This window comes from Dermacentor albipictus, unplaced genomic scaffold (genome assembly GCF_038994185.2).
Source record: "Dermacentor albipictus isolate Rhodes 1998 colony unplaced genomic scaffold, USDA_Dalb.pri_finalv2 scaffold_12, whole genome shotgun sequence".
Taxonomy (NCBI): domain Eukaryota; kingdom Metazoa; phylum Arthropoda; class Arachnida; order Ixodida; family Ixodidae; genus Dermacentor; species Dermacentor albipictus.
In genome coordinates, this window is record NW_027225566.1 from 13,746,582 (window position 1) to 13,763,753 (window position 17,172).

The 17,172-nt window shown below is 43.6% G+C and overlaps 1 protein-coding gene and 1 long non-coding RNA gene across 2 annotated transcripts in view; one reads left to right on the forward strand and one right to left on the reverse strand.

The window, feature by feature from the left end:
- Positions 1-15,848, forward strand: part of LOC139051564 (protein sidekick-1-like) — a 155,294-nt gene extending 139,446 nt beyond the window's left edge. The window contains exon 13 of the mRNA XM_070528529.1: positions 15,522-15,848. Within this exon, the coding sequence (XP_070384630.1) occupies positions 15,522-15,628 (107 nt within the window). The 3' untranslated portion in view covers positions 15,629-15,848. The remainder of the gene's footprint in view (positions 1-15,521) is intronic.
- LOC139051496 (uncharacterized) lies at positions 854-7,635 on the reverse strand. The gene is made up of 4 exons (XR_011509397.1): positions 7,414-7,635; positions 5,011-5,093; positions 4,173-4,395; positions 854-951 (listed from the first exon to the last, which is right to left on the reverse strand). It is a non-coding gene; the product is annotated as an uncharacterized lncRNA (long non-coding RNA).
- Positions 15,849-17,172: the final 1,324 nt, after the last annotated feature.

The following is a 17,172-nucleotide window of genomic DNA, read 5'->3' on the forward strand; positions in this document are numbered from 1 at the left end:
ACTCGGGCTGGGTTTCGTGGCAACACCCATGCACCGGAAGAAACATAACGCAAGCAGCCCCATCCGAGCACAAAGTTTCAAGGGCGTTTTGATGGCGAACGGGCTCGCCGCGGCACTTGCGGAGGCCATGGAATCTACGGACCACGTGGATGTCAATTCCGAAACTTTATGGGTATAAAGTTCTCATAAACTTTTGATGCGAAAGGTGCGCTGATATTTCCAAACATGTGCTTTAGATATTCAATTGCTGAACTTTGGGGATTTAGTGTTCCTAGAAATATTTGACGCCAAAGGTGCGTTGACTTTTCTGAAGCCTTCCATCGGAATATACGAGACAAGCCAAATCAACACACAATCAGACAAGTTGATAATGCACGCAGCTAGGTCCCATCAGACGAAGCGTTGTGGTAGTTCATTCGCGCCGTCATGTCACATAAACAAATACCAACATTCCCTTACAAAAAATGTTGTTGGGAATCCATTGATTTTCCATCGATATCTTAGTGTACCATCAACAGAAAAATTGTGGAAATTCCATTGGCATTTGATGGAGGATTTGTTGAGAGATTATGGAAAAGTGGCCACCGTGAATCCATTGTATTTCCATTGGAGTATTATGGTGGTGTATTTCTATGGGGTCTCCATGGTATTTTTATTGTGTTGTTTTTTCATGGGATCTTCATTGGATTTTGATTGTACTATTTTTCCACTGGGTTGTCATTGTATTGCGCAGCATCGTCATAATGTTGTCATTGCATTCAGTCCTCAATGCAATGACTTCATGTAAGATAATGCTTACTGAGGCTGAATATGAGGTGCAGCCAGCAGTAACAAATAAGAAGGCATATGAAAAGCCATGGTCTTACTTCATTTTATTTATCACGAAAGAAGCAAGGATAGGCTCTTCTTGATGTACGGAACACTGGCTCCCGGAAACTGAGCAGGTGTATCCTGAAAACATATAAGTAAATGAAACAATGTGCAGCTTTAGCAAATTAAATTAGCAGGCAATAGTGATTATTTAAACCACAAAACTAAGAAATAAATATCTACTAGAAGCTTTCATGTTTAATCCATGTACTACTGATGTTCTGCATAAGGAGCTATAATAACAGTATAAGGAGTCATGGTAAATGTGGCAAGAGCTTTGTACAAGCTGCTAGACAAAAAGTTATACAAGTGAGCTTCTATGCAGATTAAACTAGTTTCATGCTCGAATTATCTGCCCAAAAAATCCTGTAATATTTTCGTCTTATCCTTGATTAAGTGTTATTACAAACAGCATTATGCTTTAAATTATCTGATGGTCACTATGGCAATGCAAAGCTTGAACATAGCAAGTGAAAACATTGCATATAAAATTTACTACTTCCTGTCACCCTTTAATTGATTTAAGAGAAAACATTCATCTTTAAAGTAGGTGCAGCCTGCTGCTTACACATGACAGCAGTGGTGGTCAGACATGCAGCAAATGAACTAAATCAGCTTTATGCTCAACGTGACTGTCACACGAATGTGATGGGGCTCTTCCTCTCTGTGCATTCACTAAGTTCCTGCTAGAGTGAACCTTTCATACAACATATATATTTGACACTTTATAATAACAATAAGCGCTAAGTTAACCCAAGAAGTCTTGAAAAATAGTGCAGGTTTTTCTTAGTAAAGAAACAAAGGTATAAGATAGCCAGCACATAGCAAATCGCCGAGCATATATTAAAATGTGCCATCAGAAATAGCTGGTGCAGAAGTCGACCTAGGAATACATGTGTGCTATCTGGCCAGCTATGATCTTGAAGCAGCACACTTACATCTGACATGTACACTTAGAAAGGGCATACACAGGCGCCAGACTGCAACTACTGCTTTATTGCTCAAAGACCCATCTTTTATAGTGTCTCTTGTGAAGCGTACATGCCCTGATGGCAGTGAGGTGCGACAAGAGCCAGGATAAAATGCACAAAAAACACAAATAAAGATGAAATTTTTGGATTTCCACTATGAATAACCAAAGTCCAAGATAGCAGCATGCTTCTTTTGAGAATGATACTGAGGGGCAACTGATACACCTATCTTTCCATTTGTCAATTTCTATTACTTCAAGAATTTCCCGTTTGCTGTTTGTGTTCTCTGCGCACAACTTCCGTATCTTTCAGTATGGGTTTGCAGCCACAATCCTTGCAATGAAACGCTCAGTGATCTGAATCTTTAGCCATGTAGTGATAATTGTGCTCAGTTAGCCTCGCACTCAAGGACCTGCCCGTCTGCCGAATGTATACCTTGTTACAGGACAGAGGGAGCTTATAAACCACTCTCTCTGAACAATTCACACAGGGCTTTCAGTGGTTGATTCCACAGGCACTTGTTCCTTTTTTCGCGCCATTCCCCTTTTTGCACAGGCTCGACAATCACAGAGGTGCGCAAAACACCACATCAATGCCAGCCCTGTGACCTATCTTTAGCAGATTTGGGAAATTGTGAGTACATAAGGCATGACCAGCTTGTAATGCCCTGTGACTGTGCGTGGATCCGCTCGCCTTTTCTGTCTTCTTATGTAAGCATTCTGCAACTGATCAAGAGCTTCGATGAATACCCAGAGCTCCTGAGGCAGGTTACCTGGTTTGTTAAGCTTGTTTCACATTTGTGATGGCATGTTTTTTGCAGTGTGTTAAGAAAGCAAGCGTGGACAGTCACCCTTTTCACAAGCTTTGAGTGGGCCGAGTGGTAGGGAAGGACAGCTTTGTTGCTCCTTGGCTCATAAGACCAACAGATTTGATCAGAGGATACATATGCACCAAGGTCTAAAAACCTAATAAAACCGCTGATAGGTAGCTTATGTGTTAGTAACAATGACGTGAGGCATTTATAAAACACTGCATTGGTGTGTATGTTGGTATTATGAACCAAGGAGCAACAAATCTGTCCTTCCCTACCAATCGGCACATTCAAAGCTTGTGAAGAGGGCGATTGTCCACTCTTGCTTTCTTAACGCACTGCAAAAATCATGCCATCACAAATGTGAAACCAGCTTCACAAACAAGGTAACCCGCCTCAGGAGCCCTAGGTATCCATCGAAGCTCTTGATACGTTTCAGGTTACTAAACACAAAAAAGTGAGCGGATCCACTGCAGTCACAAGGACTGTCAAGACAACGCAGTCATACCTGATGTACACACAATTTCCCACAATCTGCAAAAGATAGGTCAAAGGGCAGGCGTTGATGTAGTGTTTACCACACCTGTGCAGTTGTCGATCCTGTGCAAAAAGGTGAATGGCACAAAAAAAAAGAACAAGTCCTTGTGCAATCAACCATCGAAAGCCCTATGTCACTTGTGCAGACGGAGTGGTTTATAGGATCCTTCTGTCCTGTAACAAGGCATACACTGGGCAGATATGCAGGTGCTTGCATATACAAGGCTAAATGAGCACATTTATCCCTGCACGGCTAAAGATACAAGTCATTTAGCCTATCATTACAAGGATTGGGGCTGCAAACCTGTCCTGAAAGATACGGAAGTTTTGCGCAGGGAACATAACAAACAAAGCAACAGAAACTGACAAATGGAAAGATAGGTCTATCGGTTGCACCTTGGTATCATTCTCTGAAAAAGCGTGCCGCTATTTAGACTTTGATTATTCAGGGTGGGAATCCAAAAATCTCACCTCTATTTGGGTTTTTTTTGTGTTTTACTCTCGCTCTTGTCACACCTCACTGCCATCAGAGCACGTGTGCTTCTCAAGTGGCACTACAAAAGACGACCCGTCTTTTGTAGTGCCACTTTAAGCAATATTAAGCAATATTGTAAAATGTGCAGTCCAGCGCCTGTGTATGTCCTTTCTATGTGTACGCGTATGTGTCAGATGTAAGTGTGCTGCTTCAATATCATGGCTCACCAACTAGCCCATCAGTATCTTTTAAGCAGCTGTGATCAATCTATAGCTCAACCAATCATTTCTTTTATCAGGCCTCTAAAATTTGTGCATAACTTTGTGGCCATAATGTAAATAATGAAAGAAGGGAACTATTTGTTTTTCTACACCAAATATTAGGAACACTTACTATACTATATCCAGTTGCTAACAGTACAGTTTGTATAAATAGCCTTTCTTCAACTTATATGCATGTTCTGATTTCATTATTTAAGACTACATGACTATTAAAATAGCGTACACACCTATCGGTCTCCACGCATACAGTGTTGAGCGCCTCCTCTTGAACCGTCTCGCCACGTAGGCAGCTCTTCCCCCAAGCAGCGGCTTGCTGTGGAGCCCACCATCAGTAAAGACGTGGTGCAAAAGTGCCCTGACGAATTTTCCACGGCCACTGGTACAGTCACAGGCCTGGCTCAGCTGATCGAGGATGTTCTTATCAATCAGCGTCCGGCCACCAATGTCAACCTGTACACAGAAAATTAAGCGACACTTTAAAAGCTCAATTTTGATCACACAGAGCATAAAGGTGAACAATTTATCATCAAAAGGACAAGCCCTAAATGACAGCAGAAGAAAAACAAATGTCTTGCAGCACCGTTGCATGGTTTGCATTGCAGAGGCATTTCTTTGACAGTTGCTTGCAGTTACTGACACTGACTCCAGCACATGTGCACGTGTGCGAACAAATATAAGTTGTTCAGAGGTGGACTTAGTAGATGCCGGCTGGTTGCCCACAGATACACAAGGTGTCGTCAGTGAGCGTGATCTCGTACACGATCCTTGGTAATTATTGCTAAATAGCATACAGCACCAGCAACTTTCCTGCAACGGCTTGCTACCTGCCACCATGCTGCCCAGATATCAATTTTAGTCATAGTCACACATCGCAAGATCAACTGCAAATCTTTAAGTGATCCATACAGATCCCTTTCGCTATGTCAAGTGATTCCAGGGACCAGAAGTTGGGAAACACTGATTTAATCTTGCTTTGTTCACGGAATCATTTGAAATGCACTATATTGCCAAAAAAGAAAGCAAAAGAAAGAAGGGAGAACAACTGGCAGCACACAATAAGCGTACCTGTGTGCAAGCAATTACTGGTTCTTCTGGCTTGCTCTCGATGTTGAGGATTTTTCGTAGCCTCTTCACTCTCTTGCCAGCTTCTGCATAATGAGAAAGCAATACAACCGCTGAATAAAAGTAATATGTACTTCAACCATTTCAGCGATAAAGCACCAAATGCTACTTCCTTATGCAGCAAAATATCTCGCACTTAATAATGAATTTTGCGACCCTTCGGTTTTTGTGCATCAGTCACTGAAGCGTGATTTGGCGAGCCTGGCATTTAACATGAGTCGGATGCATGACACTTCGTGATAGTGGAGTGAAGCCGAGAAGCCTTCCATTAAAGTGTTGCAGGTCTTCACACATGCTGCACAGACAGTTTTGAATTCAAGAATAGGCATGTTTATCCACAAAATTATTAAAAAAATTAATGGGTATTTCTTTCAAGCAGCAAAAGGGAACAAATCAGTATGATCAATACATCTAAGTTTTTTTAAATATGCTTCAGTATTCAATATTCCTCATAAATTCTAGTACGGACTGAATACTACCAGACCCATACACTGCTGCAGTGTGCTTTTTTTGTCCCGAGTCATGGAGTTCCATACATAAACTGGCTAGAGGGCCTCGACACCTATACTTCCATAAATATTACAGGGCGTGTACACAGGAACGTTCGATGTGGAAGGGCATGTTCAACTGGTTCTTGTTATGTTAGCACTGTTTATTCGGTGTGGCAAAGTACATTCGAACATGCAGGGAAGGGCCTTAAAGATCCTTTTTTATATTCACAGAAACCATTAAACAGATGGTGTAAGATTGTTGCCTGCTGTTGATGTGTCACGCAAGTTTGCACTAGTATCAGACACAATGTGCCCTGCACTCTTCTCCAGATGCTGTGGATGCCACTATTTAAAGTATTTTATAAATGCAGTATTACATATCAGCTACACAGTGAAATGCCATCAATAACAAAAAATGTATATAAGTGCTTGATGCTTATGTAACCAAGTGTTTCTTGCTACCAGCTACTGTGTTAGCAATGTATTTTATTTATGTGACTGAATGAATTAGATGAATATTTTTATTGTTCACTGCATATGTTTTAGGTATACTGAAATAGCAAGAACCGAATTCTTTTACCAACAGTTTTTCACAGGGCGGTTAAGAGAAAAACATTTCAAAAGAAAGTGCCTGATATTACATCTTTATGACAAGGCACTTTTCTGTGCGAACATAAAAGTAGGAATTTGGGTCAGTCCTCTGAAGGGAAAAATAACCCAGATTTGGTCTAAAGGTTGCATCTTTTCTCTCGTATTCAGAGGCTTGCATGCTTTCATAACCTTTTTTCTTTCTTTTTAGCAAGAAGGCATATATTCATAGTAACGCCGGATTAACAAGTCTTAATACACTACAGGTTTGAGTAAAATCTTGTTCTTTAAGATATCCAGAGCACACAAATAATTTCACAGAAATAATTTTGCAACATGAAAAAGATACCCAGGGCTGAGAGAGAAACTGGTGGCGTCAATCACATGCGCTTTAGGCATTTTTTTTCTACTTTTTTACAACACGGCAGCATTCGATTCGCGAACGATCAACCAGCCTGTTTTATAGGACGATCCGCGTTTATTAGACATGACACGATATCGGCCACGACATTTCTGCATGATTATTTGATGACAATACAAGGAAAAGACGGTCCGCCAATTCGATTTTCATATAAACGGCTGTGCATGGGTCCTGCTGCAACGGTAATACTTAAAACAGGGTCAAGCAAGTTAAACATTCAAATTCTGTGATTTTACTATCCAAAGCCACGATCTCACTACAAGGTACGCCGCAGTGTATAACTGAATTAAATTTGACCACGACCCCGATCTTTAACAAGCACCCATATCCAAGCACGAGCGTTTTTTGCATTTCGCCCCATCGAAATCCGGCTGCCGCAGCCGGAGTTGCACCTGCGGCCTCAAGGCCAGTGGTGCAACACTAAGCTACCGCAAAGGGTGGGGACGAGCATGACAACACAGGAACAGGCGCCCTTGTTTTAAGTGGTTTCGTGCATTTCAGTTCGCGATAAACTTGGCTACCGTGTAGCACAGACGAATAGGCCAGGCTGCTAAATACACAGCTTAAACAGACATGACCCCACCTTGGCGCTTGATGGACCGAATGAGCATGCAACACGCTACACATGCACCCGGGACCGGCCCAGCACGAAATGTTTTGAAACACCGACGCCGTGCACCACGCGTGAATCAGACATACAGCTCGGAGTGGTTGACTCACACAGCACGAGCGCCACAGGCGCAAGTCTGCCCGACGTACACCCAGAGACAAAAAAAGCGCCCCGCGACTTCTACGACACCAGTCAGAACGTTGCCGATCAGTTATACAGACAAGAAACGTGCTTACCGTCGGGTCAGCCGGCGCTCCATTCTTCATGCACGCTTCCACGCAGGCCAGTCGGTGGCATACCTCCGCGTCAGCCAGTGGACGGACGGGCACATTCAGCTTTTCGTCTCCCAACGCTCTTGGCAAAAATGTCTCTTGTCGCGCAACAGCAGATCACAACGCACACGCATGCTTACAGCTCACGACGCACACAACGCGCACACGATGACCACGCAAAAAAGCGAAATGGCGACGAAAACAAATGCCAAACAACCAAACACGCAAAAAAAAGAAACAAATTTCAATGTTGCTTGTTAACTTTTGTACATTTCGCTAAGTTTGGTAAAAAACTTTCAAAAATATTTCGTTCGGGAAGAACTCCTATAATTTTTTTGCAAAGCTGTCAGTTATACACAAAGTGTAATAAAATAAATTATGTTGCTGCGCAAATCGCAATTATCTGCGTTGAAACAATGATTCAATATCGATGGCAATGTTGAAGCATAGCCTCCGAGATTTCCTCCGTGACGACACATCGTCTCGATCTCGAAGGCAACAAATCCATCAAGTTGTCACGAAGCGAGTAGTCGAAAATGGTGGCGATTCACCACTGGTTTGGCTCATTCCCTAAGTGCTCGTTGTTGCAGCCGCGCGAATGCAGTGGCAAAGCTGTTCTGCTTAACCAATGCGCTGAAGGTTACCTTACGCGGCAACGATGGCGCGAGAAGAAGTGAACGGCATCAATCGACAAATGTTTTCTTCTGACGACGGGCAGGTCGCGCTTGCTGATGCGAACATGAGTCTGTATGAGTCGCGTCTCGGTCGCTATATATAGATGTAAAACCTGAATAAATCAAGCAGACTAAGGGACTATTTGTCTCCGCCCTGTTTCAAAGGTTTTTGGTGCCGATCATCATCATCATCAACGTAGTTGGTCGCGTGACCTCTGCCAATCGGCGTGTGGGCGCGCTTACACTGAATTTTGTTGCATATTTTGCCGTAATGTAATAGTGTAAATTTACGCGAGGTCGCCTTTCCGCAGGCTCTGTATTGTTGTGGTAGCTTGTGATGCCACGTAGTATAAATTTTGGTAAGGTCCAGTAGGATCCGTACATCGACGTACCGATAGGCTCGAAACAAAAGTTAATAATATTTGGGGTTTTACGTGCCAAAACCACTTTCTGATTATGAGGCACGCCGTAGTGGAGGACTCCGGAAATTTTGACCACCTGGGGTTCTTTAACGTGCACCTAAATCTAAGCACACGGGTGTTTTCGCATTTCGCCCCCATCGAAATGCGGCCGCCGTGGCCAGGATTCGATCCCGCGACCTCGTGCTCAGCAGCCCAACACCATAGCCACTGAGCAACCACGACGGGTGGAAACAAAAGTTCAAGAACCGGTTACCTCTCAGTATTCTGGATGCTTCTGCATGCATTGAGGAAGACATGAAGCTACGCCGACGACAAAGGCGCTCTTTGTCCAGCCAGTTTCGATTTCAAGGAGCCTGCCAAGGGGAACTAATTGTTCGCGAAGCTCCCACATGAAATCCACTATTCAAAATTTGATCATTGGGATAGGTAGTGTCGAGCACGGGCACCAAAGTACTCTTTTGCTGTAGCCACCTATTGCTGATAATTAGAAAGTTAATTAGCGTAACTTTGCTAATTACGTACGTAAGTACGGCAATTGCTCTGTATCTAGAGGCCGCCAATCTGTGCAGTCCTATGGTAAACATAACATTACCGTGATTTATATTTTGCAAGTTTAAAAATTTGGTGCAGCGAAAAAGAAAAAGTACCCTGTACATTGCCCAGTGGGATGAACCTCTTCTTTCCTTGGCAGTACAATGTTCAAGCTTTACACTGAATCACCTACACTCAATCTTTTTCAGGTCTTCCATTGCAGTTATAGCGCACATTGCAATATCCACAATGATTAAAATAAGTTGAGCCTATCCGGAGATTGTGCATTTGGCGCTGCAGCGGCTCAATACAGCATTATTTTGCATTAATAACGCATTAGTGCATTATTTTGCAGTGGCCTTTATTCTGCACTTGAACGTACAACTGCCTGTGCAACAAATTTTTTAATAATGATTGGTTGAAGCTCTGGCCAGCTTAATAACACCATTTCATGTTGTAGCCTAAACTAAGGAACCTAAACTTTTGTTTATTGTTTCGTGTAAATTGTATGTCGCCTGTTGAACTCGGTCCTGTTGTTGGCATTACACAATAGAAATTGAACAATATTTCATCAATAAAAAAATTATTGTGTAGTTGTCAATAAAAATTTTCTTGAACTATCATGGTGCTGGCTCAATGAATGTTGTAATTTTGTGGAGTTTCTATGGAATCAATGATAGTACAACAGATCAACAATGGAAATTCAACAACCATTTTTGTAAGGGTTCTTTTCCCCTGAGCCAAAGCATCCATGTCAAGACACTAAAGTCAGTTAAGGTAACTACTTTCTTATTTATTTTTTCTACTTTGACTTTTATTCGCGAGGACACAATAAGCCTCTTGAATGTTTTGTACTCGCTACTCACAGGTTGCCAGCGCCAGGCAGAGCGCATGCATTTTTCTGGTGTTGCCCTGACCACTGTGCGGTGCACTTCAGTGCGCGTTCTGTTTTCTCTGGCCGAATGCATTTTTGCCTAGCAGACTTTTGGACGCTTTCTGGCTAGCAGATGAGAAAAAGAAACAATGGTCGCTCGCCACCATCACTGTGGCGACTCGTCAAATTGCACCATGTTCGCTTGAGTGCAACCTCTCCAGAAAGTCTTGTCTCGCCGGTTTAGGATACCGAGCTGTATGCACATGTTTTTCGCTGGACCAAGCGTCTCGCGTTTTCTTCGATCTTCCTTTGGTAGCCACAATAGGTGCACCAAAGTAGGCATTCGATTGTGGCCAACATACTTTCCTTCGCGTTTTTTTATTTCGGTGCCCCCGCCCCACAGAAAGAAAAAAAAGAAAAACATTGTTGCGGCGCAGCGAATTGTCGCCTGGTGAAAGTTCGATTTTGTTAATTCTTTTGCGCAAAGTAATGCGCCATGGGACACCAGTTGCCGGATACCCTTATTAAATTATGTCGATAGAAATTATATGGACACTCAGGCGCATTCCTGTCGTCGTTGTCGCCCTGATGTTTCGTAAAAATCCAAGGGCGATAACATTGTGACCATGCGCCGCATGCTGTATGTGCGAGTGAAAGCGTGGGGGGGGGGGGCGGCGGATGGCTGAGCCGATGATGGTGTTCAGTCTTGTTTGCGCAAGGGAGAAAAGGAAGGAGCAAGCTCGCCGCCTTCCGTCGCGCGCGATACATAGGGGGGAGTGGATAGAATGGGGGCGGGATCTAGGATTCTGTGAATCTGTGATTTCACATGTTTATTTGCCTTGTTTGACACATTATATACAGTGACTTTTTTCTTAGATATGTAGATTTATTCGAGACTTATACACATATTTAAATATCTCGTTGCGAGATTTTGTGTATACGTGCAGTGAACTTTGTTTCCAGAGACACTTTATTGCCCTTCATCAAGCTGTATCTTCACATCTGTATATTCTATTGCATCTTCGCGTTTCTAATGTACGAGGGCGAGTCAAATGAAAGTGAGCCTACCCACCCCGCGCAAAAATGGTTCAGTTCATCATCTGCGAGGCATGCGCGTAGCACACATGCATCTCTCATTTACAAAAGGGACGTGTAGGTGGGAGGATAAATGTTCTTTTTTGCTCTCATACACTGGGTTGAACATGGTTGCGTGACGTAATGGACGCTCTAGAAGTTGAGCAGCGTGATGCCGTTAGGTTTTTGACAGCTGAAGGTCTTTCCACCCCCCAAAAAAAAAGAAATTAGTCGCCGTATGGCTGCCGTGTACATTGAACATTGCATTTCATTGACCAGTGTGAAACGCTGGAGCAAACGGTTCGAAGAAGGACGTGAAAGTTGCAAAGACGATCCGAGACCGGGCCAAAGCCATCGTGCAATCACCGCTAACAAAATTGCTAAGGTTGATGAGCTGATGAGACAAGAACGAAGGACAAGTATCGATGAACTGGCAGAGCGTGTGAACATCAGTCACGGTTCGGTTCACGCCATAATTCATGAACCTCTCGATTATCGGCTCTTGTGTGCGCAATGGATGCCCAAGATTTTGAACCACCGCCAGAAGAGGGAGAATTTCGGCGCCGCCTTTAGTCATCTGATCCGGTATCACAATGAGGGTGACGATTTCTTGTATGCAATTGTGATAGGGGACGAACCATCACGTCACTACTATGAGCCAGAAACGCGACGGCAGAGTTTACAGTGAATGCATTCGAATTCACCACCGCAAAAGGAAGCAAAGGCTTTCATTTCAGCCAGAATAGTGTCGTTGACTTTTTTTGCGATCGTCAGGAGCCATTACTGATAGAATTTGCTAAATCTAGAGACTATCAATTGTTTCCTATATTGCGAAACGCTGAACCAGCTGCGTGTCGCAATCAAGAACAAACTACGTGAAAAATTAACGAATGGGGTCATCTTGTTCCACGACAATGCCCGTCCCCACGTCGCTGATGTGGTTAATACAAAACTGGCAAAGTTCAAGCGGAAACACTGCAACATCCACCATACATCTCAGACCTGTCAGCTTGCGACTTCGACACTTTGGGGCAAACGAAAAAACAGCTCAAGGGAACCAGGGGCCCTATAACGTAAAACTATTCCAATATGTTTCTATTCCAATTTCCTGACGTCAAATTTGCGTAACCACCGACGCAAGCACCGGGCGGTCACCCATAGGGTTGTCTGAAGAGACCAATCAAACGCTCTCCTCGTTCATAGGAGGTCCCTTTTGTTTGCTTGAAAAACGAATAACATTGCCTGCACTGAGCGGCTTGTTGTATCTAATTGGCTGACAAGAGGCGAGGAGAACGCTCAAGTGGAGAGGGATTCACTAGGGCAGAGCTAGTGCACTGAAAACCGATAACCGGATGAAGAGGGTGGTGCCGGCGTCTGCGATTGGTCGGCTTTCCCTTACTTAGATTGTGGTGGCTGGTCGAAAATCGCGGCGGCATGCAACGGAAGCTTAAGAATGACGCTAAAATTGACCCTCAGCAAAGAAGAGTTGGTAGAATGAGGTAGTAAACGTGTCGAAAGTGCTTAAAAACGTTACACGGTCAGGCAAGAAGTTTTATTGTACGCAAATACACCCATGCTCTCCGGCAGGTATGAGTAGCCAGCGTCTCAGCGATCGGCGGCAGCTATCTTTTATTCCTTTCGGAACGGGGCAGCCTGCGGCTATTCCGAAAAAAACTCAGTTTTGTTCGGCATATTAATGCATCTTTATCGCGTACACGTCACTTTGACGCGGTGAGTTCGTGCGGTTTTGTGACGTCGTGTGACAGGCAGGTGAAGTGGGTGCAGCCCGAAAACTTTTTACCAATAGCCGAGGGCTAATGTCGAAAAGGGGTCGAATCAGAAATAACTGTTTTTCTTTTTTCTGTCAAATCATGCATAATCAGTGTGCACACATCATATCAGATGGGGAGGTATTGCGGTTTTTGTACGTCAGGTGACAGACAGGTGAAATGGGGGGTGGTCGAAAAAAGTTTTTGACCAATCGCGGAGGGCTGATAGCAGAATTGGAATAGAAAACTTTGGAATAGTTTTACGTTATAGCGCCCCAGATTCGTGTCGGACGATGACGTGAAAGGGTCAGTTCCAGACTTTTTGAAGCGGCAACCCAAGGAGCTTTATGAGACGGGAATCACGCCACTGGTTAGTCAATATGACAAATGTCTAAATACCCATGGAGGCTACTTTTAATAAAGTACCACGTTTGTCATATATTCGCATTGGCTCACTTTTATTTTACTCGCCCTCGTATATTCTGCAGAACTCATGCTATTTATACGTGCTCTCTGTTGCGATGATAATTTCGGTGCAATTACTCACGATTCATGACCGCTGACAGCTTCTCTTGCGTAATAATACATTGGAACAAATGACAGCGTCATTGAGATTTTTCACTGGCCGTTGCAAATGTACAAGAATGTAAACAAGGATCTTGAATGACAAAGTTTCATTAACATATTCGTCCTCAACGCGTTCATTTCATGGCCATTACATATTTCATATCAGCAGCATGCAATGCTTTGCTGATTTAGAACTGATATAGTTCTAAAGTTCATGTGATATCTGATTTAGTTATTAAATAGACAAAAAACATGGCAGCATTGATATCAGTTATTTTGGGCGCAATTTTTGGCACAGACGAGTAGATTCTTTGATAAAAAAATACATATTTTACGCGTATTGACAGTGTGTAGCGTTCAAGAATTCGTTTACAGCATCTTTGGCAATGGCAATGCAGTTATTATTCATGTATTTGATCCCTAGACGAATTGTCTAAGAGGAAGCTTTAGCTCGGGCCCAACTCCGATGCGCATATTCAAATACATGTAAAACGCAGAAACTCTTTTCTGAGATAACCCCTGGATCGCTTTAATGAAATTTGTTACATTTGAGAGAGGAAGGTAAATTATAGTGCGTGTTGGAAGTGGAATTTCGATTTAGGGCCTGAACTTGTTTTAATATTTTGAAAAATTCGAAGGTTCGTAAAAATAGAAGCACGAAGTTTACAAATTAATAGCTCCGCATCAAAAATAAATATTGCGGTTCTGTAAACGGCATCCATTTATAGACCATTCAAAGCGGAAAAATTCGATATGTCAATTTGTATGTTACGTGAATTGGTTACATTATGTACAAGGGTTGTGCAAAACCCGTATTTCCATAATACTTAATTTTTTTAGGTTCCTGTGTAACATATCAATTTTGCCCGCTGTAGATGTACTACGATATGCAATTCACAGAATTGTGATATAATTTACCGTTGTTGAGTTACCGAGTTTTAAACTTGACAGTATCGTTTTCTGAAAATTTTCGATTTTGGGCAATCTGTAATAAAGAAGTAACCACCTAAATAACAAATCGAAACCAACAGCCACTTACAATTCACAGTTTTCTTTTAAATCCAACGAACCTCGTCAAATTCGGTGCAGTGGTTGCCAAGACAAACGAATTCTCTTTCTACATGTATTTAGATAGGCGCACCTGAGCTAAAGTTTACGTAAGCCCCCCCCCCGAACGAAATTTCTGGCAATGCCACGTACCGTCAGCATAACTTGAAATACGAACCGGAGACTGTTATCTATAACATGTCTTGGGGGGGGGGGGGGGTTAGTGAAAAACATAGACGTCCACCGTCGTATCTATTTGTAACCTATCGCTAAATGTTCTGCGGTCACTTAAATACTTTTCAGGTGATGAATCACGCTTGTGTCGCATCTGCTCCTATAGCAGTTTGTTACTTTAAAAGGGATGTAAATAAGAAAGACATCACTCACGCAATAAACGTCCTTATAGGAGCGGCACATCAGTCACAGGCCCCAATACTGTATGCTTTAGGTAACTTGATAAAATTAAATGTCCGCATAAAATGAATCAATGGTTTATCTTCTTGAATAGACGTGTACATTTCTAAAAGCAAGTGCACAAAGCTATCTTTTGCTTTAAACGAAATATTGAGTTTTACGTGCCATAAACATTTTCTGAATATGCGGCACGCCGTAGTGGGGGACTCTGGAAATTTCGACCACCTGAGGTTCTTTGACGTGTACCTAAATCTAAGTACATGGGTTTTCGCGCATTTCGCTCCCCTCGAAATCCGGCCGCCGTGAGCGGGATCCGATCCCGCGGCCTCGTGCTTAACAGGCCAACACCATAGCCGCTAAGCAAGCACGTCGGGCTTTATTCTGCTTTCTTGACTTTAATCTGTTAAATAGTGGTCCGGCCTAGTTACTGGAGAAATTACTCTAATGACCTATTACTAATTTGCCAAATGCGCAAGCAGTTTTGCTCTGCTGCTTCTTCCCATGTGAGGTGGCTTGCTGCAAAGAAGGCAAAATGCCGCTTACGTTTTTCATAATCTGGCAGTCGTAAATGTCGATGGAATGTTGAAAATGCGTAGCACATATTATTTCCACAGAACGAGTGACAGTGCACCATTCATGCATCTCGTGGATGGAAAATGTTTTTTTCCTAATAACATGTTTACATTGTGCGTTTCCCTAGGGCGGCGTTTGGCAGAAGGGACGTGCAGCTTCTCCGTTGCGGCCTACAACAACCTCGAGAACGGCAACACCGTGGTTGGAAAAGCTTCTCAAGTATTTCTGCCTTAGAACCTTACGCAGCAGGATGCCAAGCACTTGCATAATGTTTGCCACCACTGTGTAGTCTGCGCTCCGTGTTCATACCTGTGTCTGTGCTCTCTGTGTCGTAGAAACCTGCCCATATCATGCCGAAAAAAACTAAAGCGCAAGAACGTTAATTACACCCAGCTATTCAATAATTCAAAAGGATAGAAAGTTGCGCGAGTTGGTACGGTAACATGATCTTGAATTGTAGCGCGAAGTGACATAGAGACTAGATGCTGTCTGCTTCTAGTCTCTGTCTGTGTCACTTCGCGCTACAATTCAAGATCATATTCAATAAAGCACTCGTGAATACTGGTTCGATAACTTATAAGCCTCTGCTGTGCCTATTTTGTGTGTCGCGTAGTAGTGACGGTAATAAACGCAGTAGCAACACTGTGAATGATGACTCTAATTTTTATTTGGCAAACTGTGATCACAAAAACGGGCTACACTTAAAGCACAACGATAGCGGCGAACCCAGTCGGCGATCATCAAAATCTGATCCGCTGGTAAAGCGCGTCGGCTTTTATACATGAGCCATTGAAGGTTCCAGAGTAATCGCCGGTGCCCGCGTCTCTTCCAGAAATTTCTACATAATTCGTGTCGCGCATGCAATGAGATTACACAAGCTTCGGTGACAACAAGCAGCAGAAAGAACCATCAATAACATTCGAGAAACTTCCGATACATGCGGGCGCGTCCCGCGCTGAGCGACAACATTTGTTACACGGTGAAAAGCGGTCACTCGAAAAGATGAATAAGTACACGTGTCACTTCCTTCTTCCCTGAACGTGACAGCAACCCTCTGCGGTAGCTCACTGGCCAAGGCATTGCGGGGCTGAGCACGAGGTGGGTTTGATCCGGGCCACGACGGCCGCATGCCGATGAGGGCTGAATGCTTAAACACTGGCGCAGTACACTTTGGGTGCACGTTGAAGAAACGCAGGTGGCCCAAATTAACTCGGAGTTCTTCACTAGAGAACTGCACTTGCTCTGGTTGGCAAAAAAGCCCGGGGCCGGGCAGACCCCGTGGGATGGGCTCGAACCTAGCAGCTTCGAGGTCGGGTCCGGCCCAGGCCTTAGTAAGGCCCGCATTAGACCCGGGCATTTTATTTGCAACTCCGCCAAACTGAAGGCTGTAAGACTGCAGTCCTAATAAAATATTCTGTCATTTGTAATAGCCACGTTCCGGGAAATTCGGGGTAGGCCGGCCGCTACACAGCAGCGATTAACTGCATACATTAGTTCGTAGGTGTGGCCACTGCTAGCGGCATGAAGGAAAGAAAGTCTAGGAGACACGCTGGCCAGCACGGACATGTTGGAGAAAATGCGGCGGAAGTCACGTGCTGTTTTTCCACAAAGGAGCAATGGGACTGGTAGCCCAACCGTCAACGCTGCCATAGCAACTGCGCTCCTAAAGCTCTTGCTGCTGCTCTAGGCGTCTGAAAAGTTAGGCAAGTTTTTTTCAGCCCGTGTCTTTCTCGCAGCACATTATGTTCGCAATGCAAGCTTACTTTGGAACATGGTGC